Consider the following 13,652-nt stretch of genomic DNA (forward strand, 5'->3'; position numbering starts at 1 on the left):
ACAGGTTAGGGGCTCTGGGTGGGGAATGGGGTCTAGTGTTTAGAGCAGAGGGGGCTGGGAGCCAGGACTCCTGGATTCTAGTCCCAATGCAGGGAGGGGAGTGGTATCTAGTGGTTAGAGCAGGGAGGCTGGGCGCCAGGACTCCTGGGTTCTGTTCCCAACTCAGGGAGAGGAGTGGTGTCTAGTGGTTAGAACAGAAGGGAGTTGGGAGTCAGGACTCTTGGGTTCTAGTCCCAGGTCAAGGAGGGGAGTGATATCTAGTGGTTAGAGCAGAGGGGTCTGGGAATCAGGACTCCAGGGTTCCATGTCCTTCTCTGTTGTGGCATGGCACATGTCATTTCCTCTCCCTGTGCCTCCATTTCCCCGTGTGACCTCAACCAGGGATTCTAAGTGCTACTATAGACGACTGTATTTAGGCACCCGACTCCTTTGATTTCAATGCGAGTTAGACTCCGAAACACCTTTGAGGGCTTCTGTTCCTGTACCTGGGCAAACCGTTGCCTGGAATACATGAGCACGGGGCCCAGCAGAGACGCACAGCTCTGTGTGTGTCTATCAGAGCAGGACTGTGGGCGATGCAGATTTCCCCCTGCAGCCCTAGCAGGGAGGTGGACAATACAGATGGAAATGGCAGCTACCTGCTGGTCTCAGATCACATTTCCCAGGGTGTCTTCCACACTCTGCAGCTATAGAGAAATATTTTCTCAACAAATTACAGCCCTGCTGGAATGGGATGGGGGGCAAAGGAGGTTTTCAATCAGGTTTGCTGCTTCTCTCAACATTTAATAGTCTGTGCAGCTAAAACAGGCTGGAGCTGGATCCTTGTCTACCAGGAACTGCTGCGATGAAGAGTATTAATCACTAAAACACTTACAAAGCGATCAGCCAGCCTGGCTGGATCTGATGGGCAAAGCACTAGACTAGGAGGCAGGACTCCTGGGTTCCGTTCCCAGCTTGAGGCGGGAGCATAGTCTAGAGATTAGAGCAAGGGTGAGGGGAGTGTGGTTAGAGCAGCGAGGGGGGCCTGTGGGGCAGAACTCCTGGGTTCTATTCCCAACTCTGCCACAGTATGACTGTGGGCAAGTCACCACGCGACTCTGTGCCTCAGTTTACAATGAGGCTAGTAAATACTGTCCCCATTTCCATGGGGACTGGGAGGATAGGTCATTTACTGCCTATAGGGACCATCTCCTCCTATGTGTTTACAGAGCACCCAGCAATGTTCCCTCTAATTTTTTCCATCCATGTGGGGAATAAATGTTACGTGCACTGAGGTATGTGCGGATTTGCACCACCAGGAGAAACAAAAAAACCTAGAGACAATATATATTTTTAAAAAGTTAAATAGGGATAATTACTCTAGCCAGGACAGGTTAGGCATTTTAGAACTCCCTACTCAAAGAATTAAATGTAAGTGTAAGAGAAATACAAATGATGAAATGCATAGGCCAGTCAAAACACTAAAATAACACACTTTGAAAGAATAAAATTACAGAGAATATATGTGCATTGCAGGAAGTACCAAGAAGTACCAACAACAACAATAATACAAGTATGGGTTGGGAGGTGAGTGTGACACAGAGACAGTGTGTGCGTGACACAGTGTGTGCGACACAGTGTGTGTGTGTGTGTGTGACACAGAGACTATGTTTGTGTGTGTGTGCATGACTGTGTGTGACACAGATTGTGACACAGAGACAGTGCGTGTGTGTGCGCATGACACAGAGACAGTATGTATGACAGTGCGTGTGTGTGTGTGACACAGAGACAGTGTGTGTGTGACACAGACACAATATGTGTGAGACGGTGTGTGACACAGACAGTGTGTGTGTGTGTGTGTGTGTGTGTGTGTGTGAAACACAGAGACAGCATGAGTGCTGGCTGCTGGGAAAGTTTCTGAGATGCCCTGCGCTGTCTCTTTAAGACACTCATTGAAAGCTCTCCTGCTCTGTCCTGAGCCCTGGTGTCTCCACTCCTCCATTCTGCGGAGATGGGGGTACATGGGCAGGGGGAGGGGGAGAGAGAGAGAGAGTGTGTGTGTGTGTGTGTGTGTGTGTAACAGACAGACAGATACTGTGTGAGCTGCTGCTGGAGAAATCTCAGAAACAGTGCACTGTCTCTTTAAGAAAGGCACTCAGCCACTCACCCTTCTCCACAGTAGCTCCGAGTTCTGAGTCCAGCTGTGTCCCCTCCGCCCTGCTCTACGGAGATGGGGTACAGGGGCTGGGGGGGAGGCGGATACCCTGACACCAGCACCCCCCCGCACAGCCAGCAGGATGGTCCCGGGAGCAGCTGCAGGACGGAGCAGCACGTGGAAGGAGGGGCACCTGGCTGTGCGGCATTTAATCTCTCCTGCCCAGCGCAGCTTACAGGGAACACAGCCCCGCACTGATCCTGATTGGCTGCTCCCATAATCCAAACATTAGTTCATCACACAGTGCTTTGGGATCCTCTGACAGCCTGAGCACACAGCATTGCCCTCTCCTGGATGAACTCAGAACAGCTCACCTGGGTGTCCTAGACCCTACAAAGTCAGCAGTGAATGGGGATTGCCCCGGAGCTCAGTGGGTGGCAGCTGCCTGAGCTTTTGGAGCAGGAGGGTCTGCGAATCTGTCCCTGTGGCCACAGCATGTGGAACAGCAACGCCCCTCTTCGGTAGCTTGCTGATTTGTTACAACACAACCATGTGCTCTCACCTGAGGATGTAATTGACCCAGACCATATTCTTCTCGCTGGGGTTCTTGATATTGACCGAGATGGTGGCACACGACTGAATCCACACAAAGCCCCCGTTCTTCTGCAGCCAGCGGTAATATCGGGTCACGACCTGGCCTTTTTTCAACACTAATTGAAAAAGAAGTTTGTCAGCTGAAGGCTGCCAGGCCCCATCCCTTCCCCTCTATCATGAGCACAGCGAGCCAAGAAAGGGGCTCCCCCCCCCCCCCCGCCACAATCCCAGGAAAGGTATAGTCCCACTTATCACAGCCACGGCTTCTTAAAGGTTTATCCAGCTTGTCATCATCTCAGATGTCTCTGTGGCCCCTTTCATCTCTCTCCAGTGCTGATGTCCCCATTTCAAGCTGGAGGTTGATCAACTGGAGAGGGGTCAGAGAAGAGTCACGAGAATGATAAAAAGGATTGGAAAACCTGCCTGATAGTGAGATTCTCCAGGAGCTCAATCTGTGTAGGTTAACAAAGAGAAGGTCAAAGGGTTACTTGATCCCAGCCTATCAGTAACCATACGGGGAAAAATATGTGATCATGGACTCTTCAGTCTAGCAGAGGAATGACTAACACAATCCAATGGCTGGAAGTGGAAGCTAGACAAATTCAGACTGGAAATAAGGTGTCAGTTTTTAACAGTGAGAGTAATTAACCATTGGTGCGATTGACCAAGGGCCGTGGTGGATTCCCCATCACTGGCAAGTGTTCAGTGAAGATTGGATGTTTTTTATATAAGAGATCTGCGCTAGTTCAAACCAGAATTAATTCAGGGCATTCCTATGGCCCGTGTTAGACAGGAGGTCAGAGTAGACGACCAAATATGTTAAGGGCTGTTATAAAGAGGATGATGATCACTTGCTCTCCATGTGCACTGGAGACAGGACAAGACATAATGGGCTTAATCTGCAGTGAGGGAGATTTAGGTGAGATATCAGGACAAACGTTCGAACTCTCGGGGGAGTTAAGCTCTGGGACAGGTGTCCAAGGGAGGTTGTGGACTCCCCGTCGTTGGAGGTTTTTAAGACCAGACTGTCAGGGCTGGTCTAAGGTTACTTGGTCCTGCCTCAGTGCAGGGGGCTGGACGTGATGACCTCTTGAGGTCCCTTCCAGCCCGACATTTCTATGATCACAGTGGTCCCTTCTGGCTTTTGAAGCTATCTGACTCCACAGTACATGCCGGGGCCCGGCTCAAAGGTTTGACAGGTTAAGGGCTAGTTATGATTAATAACAGATTGCACCTTTCATCCAAAGCAGCTTTCATGCTGCATATAAAGGCCCGAGTCCAGCTGCTCCCTCTCTGAGGTGGGATGTGGCAGCTGTTTGAACATCTGCCCTGCAGTTTAGGCCAGGAAGTGTAGAAAGAATCCTGCGTCCAGTTGAAACTGGAGCGGGAGGGGAGTGGTTTAGGGAGCAGGAATTTAATCTCCAGGGTTGGGATCTCACCTGGACAAGCAGGGGTTAAATGCTCGGATTCTGACAGGGATGTTCGGAGAATCTTTAATGATCACAAGGGGTCAGGATCCAATTTGAAAGGTGGCAACGCCACCAGCAAGGCCAGCCCTGACTGCAAAGGGAGAGCACCCCCTAGTGCCATGTTGGGGTCAGCACTGACTCAGAGTAGAGAGCGCCCCCTGCTGTGTCACTCATGGCAGCCCCAGCAGCACAGCGCCCCCTAGCATCACACTGGGGCAATGGGGTCAGCGCTCTTTAAAGTTATCAACCACTTCCTACAACACTTTCCTACAGCACTGCACAGGGCATTGAGGTCAGCATCAAGTGAGAGCAGCATGCTCCCTAACTTGCCATGAGCACTATTCCCTGTAGCGTCCTGAGTGATCCTGAGAGGGCACCCATCCAAGAACTGAGCAAACCCAACACTCCTTAGCTTAGTAGGATTGTTATCAGCCCACCTGCCCAGGGGCATAACCATTGCCTTCTAGTGCATCGTTCAGACACACCACACGGATCAAATCCATCCCTGGAGACAAGGGGTTGCAATATTCCCCTAGGTCTCTTGCACCCCCTTGCTGATTCACAGCCCATTCCTGGGCGCCTGCTTGGACTTCTCCAAAGCCAGATCAGCATTGGGTAAGGAACTATCAACCCCTAGTTTAACATGGCACACGTTACATGGATTAAAAGCTGGCTAATTGATAGATCTCAAAATGTCATTGTAAACAGGAAACCCTCATCCAACAGATGTCTTTCCAGTGAGGTCCCACAGGGATCAGTTCTTGGCCCTACACTATTTCACATTTTTATCACTGACCTGGAAGAAAACATGAAAATCACCACTGAAATGACACAAAAATTGGTGGAGTGGTAAATAACGAAGAGGCCAAGTCGCTGATACAGAGCGATCTGGATCACTTGGTAAACGGGGCATCAGCAAACACTATGCGTTTTAACATGGCTAAATGTCAATGGATACACCTGGGAACAAAGACTGTTGGCCATCCTTACAGGATAGGGGAGTCTAGCCTTTGGAAGGAGTGGCTCCGAAAAACATTTGGATAATCAGCTGAACATGCAGTCGCAGTGCGACACTGGGGCCAAAAGATCTAATGCGAACCTGGGATGTATAAAAAAGGGGCATCTCAGATAGGAGCAGAGAGGTTATCTTATGTCTGTGTTTGGCACCGGTGCGTCTGCTTCTGGAATCCTGTGTCCAGTTCTGGGGCCCACAATTCAAGAAGGAGGCTGATAAATTGGAGAGGGATCAAAGAAGATCCAAGAAAATGATTAAAAGATTCGAAAACCTGCCGTATAGTGATAAGACTCAAGGAGCTAAAGCTATTTAACTTAACAAAGAGAAGGTGAAGGGGTGACTTGATTCCAGCCTATCAGTATCTACCTGGGGGCTCTTCAGTCCGGCAGAGGAAGGTCTAACATGATCCAATGGCTGGAAATTGAAGCTAGACACATTCAGACTGAAAATACGGTGTCAAGTTTTAAATGAGTACTTAGCCATTGGGACAGTTTGCAGTTTACGAAGACCCTCGAGGCTCAGCAAGACTTGCTGGGGATTCAGCACATCAGGTCTGCTGGGGAAAGGACAGGTCTGATGGCAGCTCTTGCTGGACAGACAGTGCCACACGCCCACCTGGAGGAAATCTAGCTATGGACAGAGTGCATGCAGCACGGCTGGCCCCGTCGCCAGGGAGAGCACCCCACGCAGGAGGGACAATCAGGGAGGCAGGAACAGAACCCCTCTCAAAGCAAACCTGACATAGCTAGAGTTCAACAAGCAGCCACAGAGACAACTTGGTCTTTGGAGCTGCTCCCGACACTGGAGAGAAGCAGCTTAGACCCGGATCGGGGCAGGCAGCTTTACCCAAGCAGAACAAAAAGACGCAAATGACAAAGAGGTAGAGGGCAGGGGCGTCTCCTGCAGAGGCAGTGACGGGGGAGGAGAATCCATTGGCAGAGACAATTCAGCAAGTATCCCAGGAGAGGATGGGGACACAACTTTCCTTTGCCCTAGGAACCCGGCGGCATCCTGCACGCAGGCACAACTTGCTGTGTGTCACGGTAGCACTAACTGAGAGCAGGGCACCATGTTGTGCTAGGGGCTGGACCCACACACTCAGAGAGAGACAGTCCCCACCCCGAAAAGCTGACAGTCGAAACAGACCAAGGAAGGATGAGTAACCTCATTGTACAGATGGCGGAAACTGAGGCACCGAGATTTTTTTTTAAGTGACGCATGGTAGGGGATCTGTGGCACGTCTGGGACACGAAGGCTGGTCTCCTGGGTGCCCAGTGCCTCATTCCCACAGCACTTCCTGCCTCCAGCTGATGAATTTTGCAAGCTAGGAAATCCAGCAGAGAGCCCTGCCTGCTGGGTTCTGAAACGTCCCTTTATATGCCTATCTCCACCGACATGGCATGGACCCTTCACCCCAAAGAGAGGAAGAGCTGGGGCAAACCAGAGCAGGGGACCGTAACTAGGATGCTTACAGTCCAGGTGGCTCTGCCGGATTCCTTCCACATCCTCACCATGGATAAACTGGTAACAGCTTTTCCCTACCAGCTCCGAGGGGCATAGGTCCATATAATCGCTGATCCTGTGGGCGGAGGAGAGGCAGGGAGTTATAAAGGCAGGGAGAAGCAGAGAGGGATGGGAAAGGGTGGACCAGCTGAACGCCACTGTCCCCCGTCCCGGCATAGAGACTGGCTAGGAAGGGGTGGCGACCTGGCATGCACCAGGATGCTATTGGATGGTAGGGGCCAGATCCCGAGTGTGGGTAAACTGGCCCCATCAACACCAATGGGGCGACGGTGGCTTCACACCAGTTGGGGCCTGAAATGGAACAGATCCCTTGTAGCGGGGCGAGAGAGAATCCCAGCATACAAGGCTGTATCAGGTATTAACCTGAGGCCAAAATAAAAGGCAGAGGCCAACTTTATCTCTGACACCACTGCAATGACTCTAGATTTACCCCCGGGTGGCCGTGCGCAGAATCTGGCCCTAGCACCACTGACACCAGCCGAGTCACTCCGGACCCAGCCCCCTGCCCCTGAACCCACCTGCTCTCGCAGTACACGATCTGCAGGTCCATGTTGACCCGGAACACAAACATGTGGCACTCGATGCGCACCTCGCTGAGCGTGGAAGGCGGCAACGTGTGGGCCAGGGCCACCAGCCCCAGGACTCGGCTGAGGACCGAATGGGCGTGGGAGAAGGACGGCAGGCGGGGGCGGAGACGGCCAGTGACGTGAATCACCTGTGTGTGGTGGTGGGGAGCGGGGGGTTGGAGAGAAAGAGAGAGAGTTGTGTATGGGCGGGGAACATTTATCCACTGAGACAGCATCCCCGTGCCGTACCACTGACCGAGAGTCTGGGCCCCTAACGCCAAGGCCGTGCCGGGAATGAGTCAAAGGGAGCTAGGGGTCAGAGAGCGGGATATGGGCAGTCATGCCTAGTGGTTAGAGCAGGAGTCAGCCAATCAGGCAACCTACTCCAGACCAGCTGCCCTCGGGACCGGCTCTGCTGCAGGCCTTGATTCCTGACACAAGGTGCCTCCTGCTCGTGCCGATCCAGCGGCCACGGACTCCTGGATCCCTTTGAACTTTTGCTCCATTGCAGAGCTGCCGGCCACGGGGAGGGAAGGGGAGAGAAGGAAAGGCTGGCACCAACCATTCACAGCTTGGACCCTGGGCAGCAGAGCACAGCCTCAGCTGGGAGGAAGCGTCAGGGGCAGGGCCTGCAGGGAGGTCTGAACAGGAGAAAATGACCCAGGCTCAGTAGAGGTGATTAGCTAGCGGGGAAGGAGGGAGGCTTTGGGCATTTGCATTGCAATTGATCAATCAGGTCTTTGGGAACAAGGAGCTCAGATCTGACCACCCCCACACCATCAGCCTCAGTGGGAAGACACTGGGGACGAGGTGTGTGCCCCCCCCCCAACACAAGGGTTTTGGCATTTAAGGCCACTCACTACATGCAGGAGATCACTCCCTCAGGCCCCTTTACCTTGTAGCCAGAAGTCTTCACGTGCAGCCCTCTCTTGGTCAGGGTGGATTTCATACGGACGAAGAAGGATCGTTCCAGGGCGTCATGCTTGGGGGGCGCGTGGGAGCCGGCAGGATCTGAGACAGACACGGGGCGATCAGCGTCATGGTTCAGACACCCAGCCCCCCACACAGCGCGAGGGGGGCATGGCCATCCACCCAGGGCTCCGGCGGATCACCATGAGGGGCGTGGCCTTTGTCACAGCGAGGCTGGCCCTCAAATAACTGAGGGAGGCTGGCCCTGGAGGCATGAGGCCTGAATCAAAAAGCAGGTGGCTTCCTGTGAGGATCAGGGAGGAGTCTGTTTTCCTGCTGGGGCAGGGGCTGGGTCATCTTGTACGACCTCTCAGGCGTCACTCCTGCAACCCACTCATCCCGCGCTCCCTTGTGCCCCACCTCGGTGTGGCACTTGCCCCTGGCCCCCACCCATCCCGATGACTGTCATCCACCCCACAAGGGGAGAGGCCCCAGCGTAAACCACTCCGCTGCTACATCTCTCTCCCAGCCCCCAGCCTTGGTCACCTCCTGGTTCTTATGCTGAGGACTCTTTGGTTTAACTGGCCCCATCGGATCATCTCCCCGATCTCGAAATAATCCACCAAGCCCCCAAACCCACACATGCCCAACCCCGTGGGAACAGATCCCTTCGAAACCCAATTCCGCCAGCCCCCGCCAGGACCCCTGTATGCAAACACCTGCCAATCTATTGCAATTTTGGAGCAGCAGTTTTGCTAAGACCATGCGCCCCTCAGCTCTGTGGCTTGCAATTCCCTACCCCCTTAAGAACGGCACCCATCCCCAGCAGAACCCCCTCCCCCGCAGGAACACACGTCTCTCCCCCCAACACCTGCACCGATCTGCACTCCCCCAGCAATGCAGAGGACGGGCCGCTGTCTGCTTTCCGTCTAGGGAGGCAGAGCGCGCTCCAGGCTGAGCTTTATATCTCATTCTCTTTTACGCTCCTGCTTCGTATAAATCTTTTAAAGGTTCCCCAGATAAAAGCCAAGCAGACGGATATCAAATGAGATGGAAGGCGACTGAAGATTGCCTTTCATTTCTCGCCACCCACCAGTCTCCTGGATGCCGGCTCCCCCGCAAGACCCTGGTGGTTGTGGGTGTGCAGGGCAGGGACTGGGGGGGACGGACACCGATAACCCCTGGGTGAAGGCGGGGGGCGGGGGCCAGGTGAGACTGAGGGAATAAGCAGCCAGCACAGAGTCTGGTCTCCTACCCTCCCCGGGGAAGCAGCTCACACATGAAGGTGACAAAGGGCTGGGAAATCCAAGGCTCAGGGAGCGGAGTGTGGGGAGGACAAAAGGAGGGGAAAGGGGTTGGGAAGCGAGAGAGAGAGAAGAGGAAAAGAAAGGAGGAAGAGAGAGGAAAGGGGAGAGAGGGACTGGGGAAAGGAGAAAGGAAGAGGGGGGAGGCAAAGGGAGAGAGGCTGGGGATTCCAGTGGTTAGAGCAGAGAGGGCAGGGTGTCAGGACTCCCGGGTTCCACCCCATGCTCTGGGACAGGAGCGGGGTCTAGTGGTTAGGGCAGGGTGGACTGAGAATCAGGACTCCTGGGTTCTATTCCTGGTGGGATGGGAGTGTGGTGTAGTGGTTAGAGCAGGGGGGACTAGGCATTTGGGACTGCCAGGTTCTTGTCGCAGCTCTGGGGCAGAGGCAGAGGGTTGGGGGTAGGGGATGGGTCCACAAGCTGTTTCCGGCCAAGCAAGAGAAGCTGCTTTACCGGGCTCAGAGGCCTCGTTCAGGGAGGAGGAGCAGGAGGAGGAAGAGCTGGCCCCAGTGAGGCCTGGAGGTTTCTGGCTCTCTGGCAGGGAGCCGACAGCATCGAAAGGCAGCTTGAGCCCCAGTTGCTCGGCGACCTCAGGGTGATCTCCAGGATGGATGTAGTCAAAGACGCTGCTGCCCGTCAGCTCCACCTAAAAGGCAACAGAGACGGGTGGGGGGAGTCAGAGCTGGGCTCCCCTGTTTGGGGAGAGAGAGAAGCTAGCTGGGGCCATTCCCCTCCGGGATCCCAGCATCTGGGACCACCCCCTCGCAGGACTCATGCCCGATGCACCTAACACCAAGCCAGCTGACAGACCCAACCAGCCCTTGGCCGTCACCTGGCGCCTCCCCTCCCCACCTTTCTAAGCCAGGCCCTGGTGCCGCCCTTCCAGACAGCCATCAGAGAGGAGCGAGATCAGATTGTCTCTTTGTTCTGTGTCTGTACAGCCCCTAGCACAATGGTGGCCTGGTCCATGACCGCGGCTCCTAGGCACTACCACTATCTGAATAACTAATAATGGGATCCAGCCGCAGGGGCGAGGGAGGAGGGTGAACCCCAGCAAGGTCCCCTCGATCAGAACATGCTATTGTGTCACAGGCAGGCTTCTCCTCCCCTGGGCTGAGCGCTGGAAGGCTTGCCAGGGATGTGATTAAAAGCCCCAGCTAGCTGACTTGGAGACAGCCCCCCCCCGCACCCCCCAAGAGGGGGCAAATAACCTAACTAGTTAGCACAGTTGCCACCTTTCACATGGTGAATAAGCACCCCCGACTTCCACAATAAGCCAAAAATCAAGCTCATCCTATTTCAAAACAAGCCACTCCCTAAGCACCCCAACACTCTATGTGACTAGATCCCCCCCCCGCAGCGTGCAGTCTGGGACTGTGGTGGGCCCGCTGTGCACCCCCTGACTCGCTCCCCTCCTTGCCCCTGCTTGCTGGGAGCCGATCCAAAAAAAGAAGAAGCCACAAGCTACAAGCCAAAAACTAGCCAACCAGCAACTCACAAGCCAATTAAGCCAAAAACAAGCCCAATTTCGGCATTTTTCCCGTGGGTTTGGCACGTCTGCTAGTTAGCTGATGGAGCGTGATACATTTCTGCCTGGGCTGATCAGATGGGCTGGCCTGGCCTGCGATGGCCGGGACGGGACCCGATGCTCCAGGAGATCCTGTGTTACCTAGGCGTGGATTGCTCAACACCCACGGGGGGGGAGGGGGGGTGCCCCCTTGGCGAGGGCACAAGCCCAGCAGGGCATGGACCAGGTGCCCCCTTGTGAGGCGAGAATGCCAAGCAGCAATGCCTCAGTGGTCCCAGAGAGACACAGCTGCCTGCCCCCTCTCCTGTCAACCAGGCCTCGCTCTCACCGATCACACAGGGCTGAGCCTCGGCTAATGCAATAAACCTCTGGACGGAGAGCCTGTTCTAAAAGCCCCCCTCCCCGCCGCCCCCCAGACACGCGCCCACTGCCCCAGCCGGAGCGAGGTCAGCCGGCGTGACCTCCGAGCCGCCTGCAAAGGAAGGGGCAGCGTCCTCATCACCGTGCCAGCCTGCCCGGGGGCAGCGGCGTCCCGTTGGAATACTTAAGGTCAGCGCTTCGGGTTAACGTTTCCCACCACATAATGAAGAGGGAGGATCAATAAATAATCATGCCAAGCTATTTTCTTCGCCTCCAGGGTTCAGGGGCTTTCCGAAGGGCTGAGCCTCATCAAAAGCGGAAAGGAGCAAGCCCAGGCTTCCAAGGCGGCGGCTGGAGATGGGCTAAGGACCAACGCTGCATAGGAGACCACCACCACCCTCGGGAACGGTGTGCTACACATGGGGGGGCGAGCCCACAGGCATCATGCCCTAGTAGGATAGAACAGGGTGGGGGGGAAACAGGACTCATGGGCTGGGCTAGGGGCTGCCTTTGTGTTCGTACCGCACCTAGCGCAATGGGGTCTTAGCCTGTGACTGAGGCTCCCAAGTGCTACCGCAATACACCTAATCCCACTAAAATGTACAGCGCCTAGCACAATGGGGGGGTCTTAGTCTATGACTGGGGCTTCTGGGCATGACCATAATACACCTAATAGCAATAAAAACATATGGTGCCCAGCATAATGGGGATCTTAGTCCATGACTGGGGTTCCTAGCCACTACCGTAATATATCTAATAGCAAAAAAACACGTACCGCACCTAGCACAATGTCATCTTAGTCCACAACCATGGCTTCTAGGCACTACCATGTTCTAAAATCTCATAATATTCTCCACGCTGGGAGGAGAGTGGGTCTAGTGGTTACAGCAGGGACGCCGGACACCTGGGTTCCGTCCCCAGCTCTGGGAGGGGAGTGTGCTCTAGTGGCTACAGGAGGTCACAGTGAGCTGGGATTCCTGGGTTCTGCCATGGATTTGGAGAAGGGAAGCCGGTGCATGTCACGTTGTCACTGCGTGCCTCAGTTTACCCTGAAATAGGGAAGGATAATAACTTGCCCGGGGGGGAGGGTCACAAGGATTAATTAACATCTATGAAGGGCAAAGGCTAGGCATCCTGAGCCAGTGACCATGGCTGCAGCTGGCCCCTTTGCCGTTTTGCCCCCAAGATCTCAAAGCACTTGAAGAATTCAGTCTCACGCCACCTTCGTGCCTGCAGGGAAGGGCAGGAGAGAGATCGCCGTGGTCACAGTTCCTCATCGGAGGCGCCCAGACGCCACTGGGATGGGAGCCATAGAAGAGCCTAGAGAGCGGCACGCCTAGGGGCAGCAGCCTGCTCCCGTTTTCACACTCAGGGGAGGTGAGGTGCAGGGACTCAGCCAAGGGCTCCAGGGCCTGTGTGTTAGCCACTAGCCCATGCTGTCTCCCCAGCTGGCAGCACAAGGCCTGACTACTGCAAACCCAGAGGCTTCTGCCAGCTAAAGGGGATTGGGCACAGGGCAGATGAGGAGGGGTTTATCTTTCCAGCTGGGGGCACGGGGAGAGCGTGGAGGGGAAAGAAAGAAAGGGCTGAAGACAAAGAGATCTTTCCACGGGGGAGATGGGGGGGGAGAGCAAGGGGAGCTGGACAGTGTGTGTGTTGGGGGGAGGGATGAGAGATGCCCCTCCATGAATGAGGCTGGATAATACAGCACTGGGATGAGGTCCCAGCAGCCCCGATCCAATTCCTTGCCTCAGAGCCATAAGGCACGCCCCCCCCCGGCCCCGAAAGCCTGCGGCAAGGTCCTCTCCATCAGCACTGACTGTGGTATCAAAGGCTGCCTTCTCCTTGCCTGGGGTTGGCTCCAGGTCTGCAGTGCTCGCTGGGGATGCATTAAAAGCGCCTGCGATCTGACTCAGGCACAGAGGCCCTGAGGAACCCTCAGCGAAACCCTGACATGTGCGGCTTAAACTATGCCCCAGCCAGGTTCCTTGGTGCCCTCCATGCATGGGCCAGAGACTCTCAAAGTACTTAACCCTCTTTCACTGAGCGGGGAAGGCACCTAAGGCTATGCAGTGAGTCAGTGGCAGAATCAGGCATGGAAAATCCCTGGAGTCCTGACTCCCTGCCCCCTACTTTAACCACCAGACCCCACTTCCTTCCCAGAACCAGGAGCAGAATGCAAGAGTCCTGTTGTATGACCTGGGGAAAGTCCCTTCCCTGCTCCATGCCTCAGTTTCCCCTCCTACCCT

General features: G+C 54.8%; 1 protein-coding gene across 3 annotated transcripts in view; it reads right to left on the reverse strand.

Moving 5' to 3' along the window:
* Window positions 1–13,652, reverse strand: part of NPAS1 (neuronal PAS domain protein 1) — a 99,711-nt gene that overhangs the window by 12,070 nt on the left and 73,989 nt on the right. For all 3 annotated transcript variants that reach the window (XM_037884659.2, XM_037884658.2, XM_043534544.1), the window contains 5 exons: window positions 9,969–10,161; window positions 8,198–8,313; window positions 7,255–7,451; window positions 6,685–6,791; window positions 2,697–2,844 (listed from right to left, as the gene is read on the reverse strand). In XM_037884659.2, coding sequence (XP_037740587.1) covers window positions 2,697–2,844; window positions 6,685–6,791; window positions 7,255–7,451; window positions 8,198–8,313; window positions 9,969–10,161 — 761 coding nt within the window. The remainder of the gene's footprint in view (window positions 1–2,696; window positions 2,845–6,684; window positions 6,792–7,254; window positions 7,452–8,197; window positions 8,314–9,968; window positions 10,162–13,652) is intronic.

This window comes from Chelonia mydas, chromosome 23 (genome assembly GCF_015237465.2).
Source record: "Chelonia mydas isolate rCheMyd1 chromosome 23, rCheMyd1.pri.v2, whole genome shotgun sequence".
Classification (NCBI taxonomy): Eukaryota; Metazoa; Chordata; order Testudines; family Cheloniidae; genus Chelonia; species Chelonia mydas.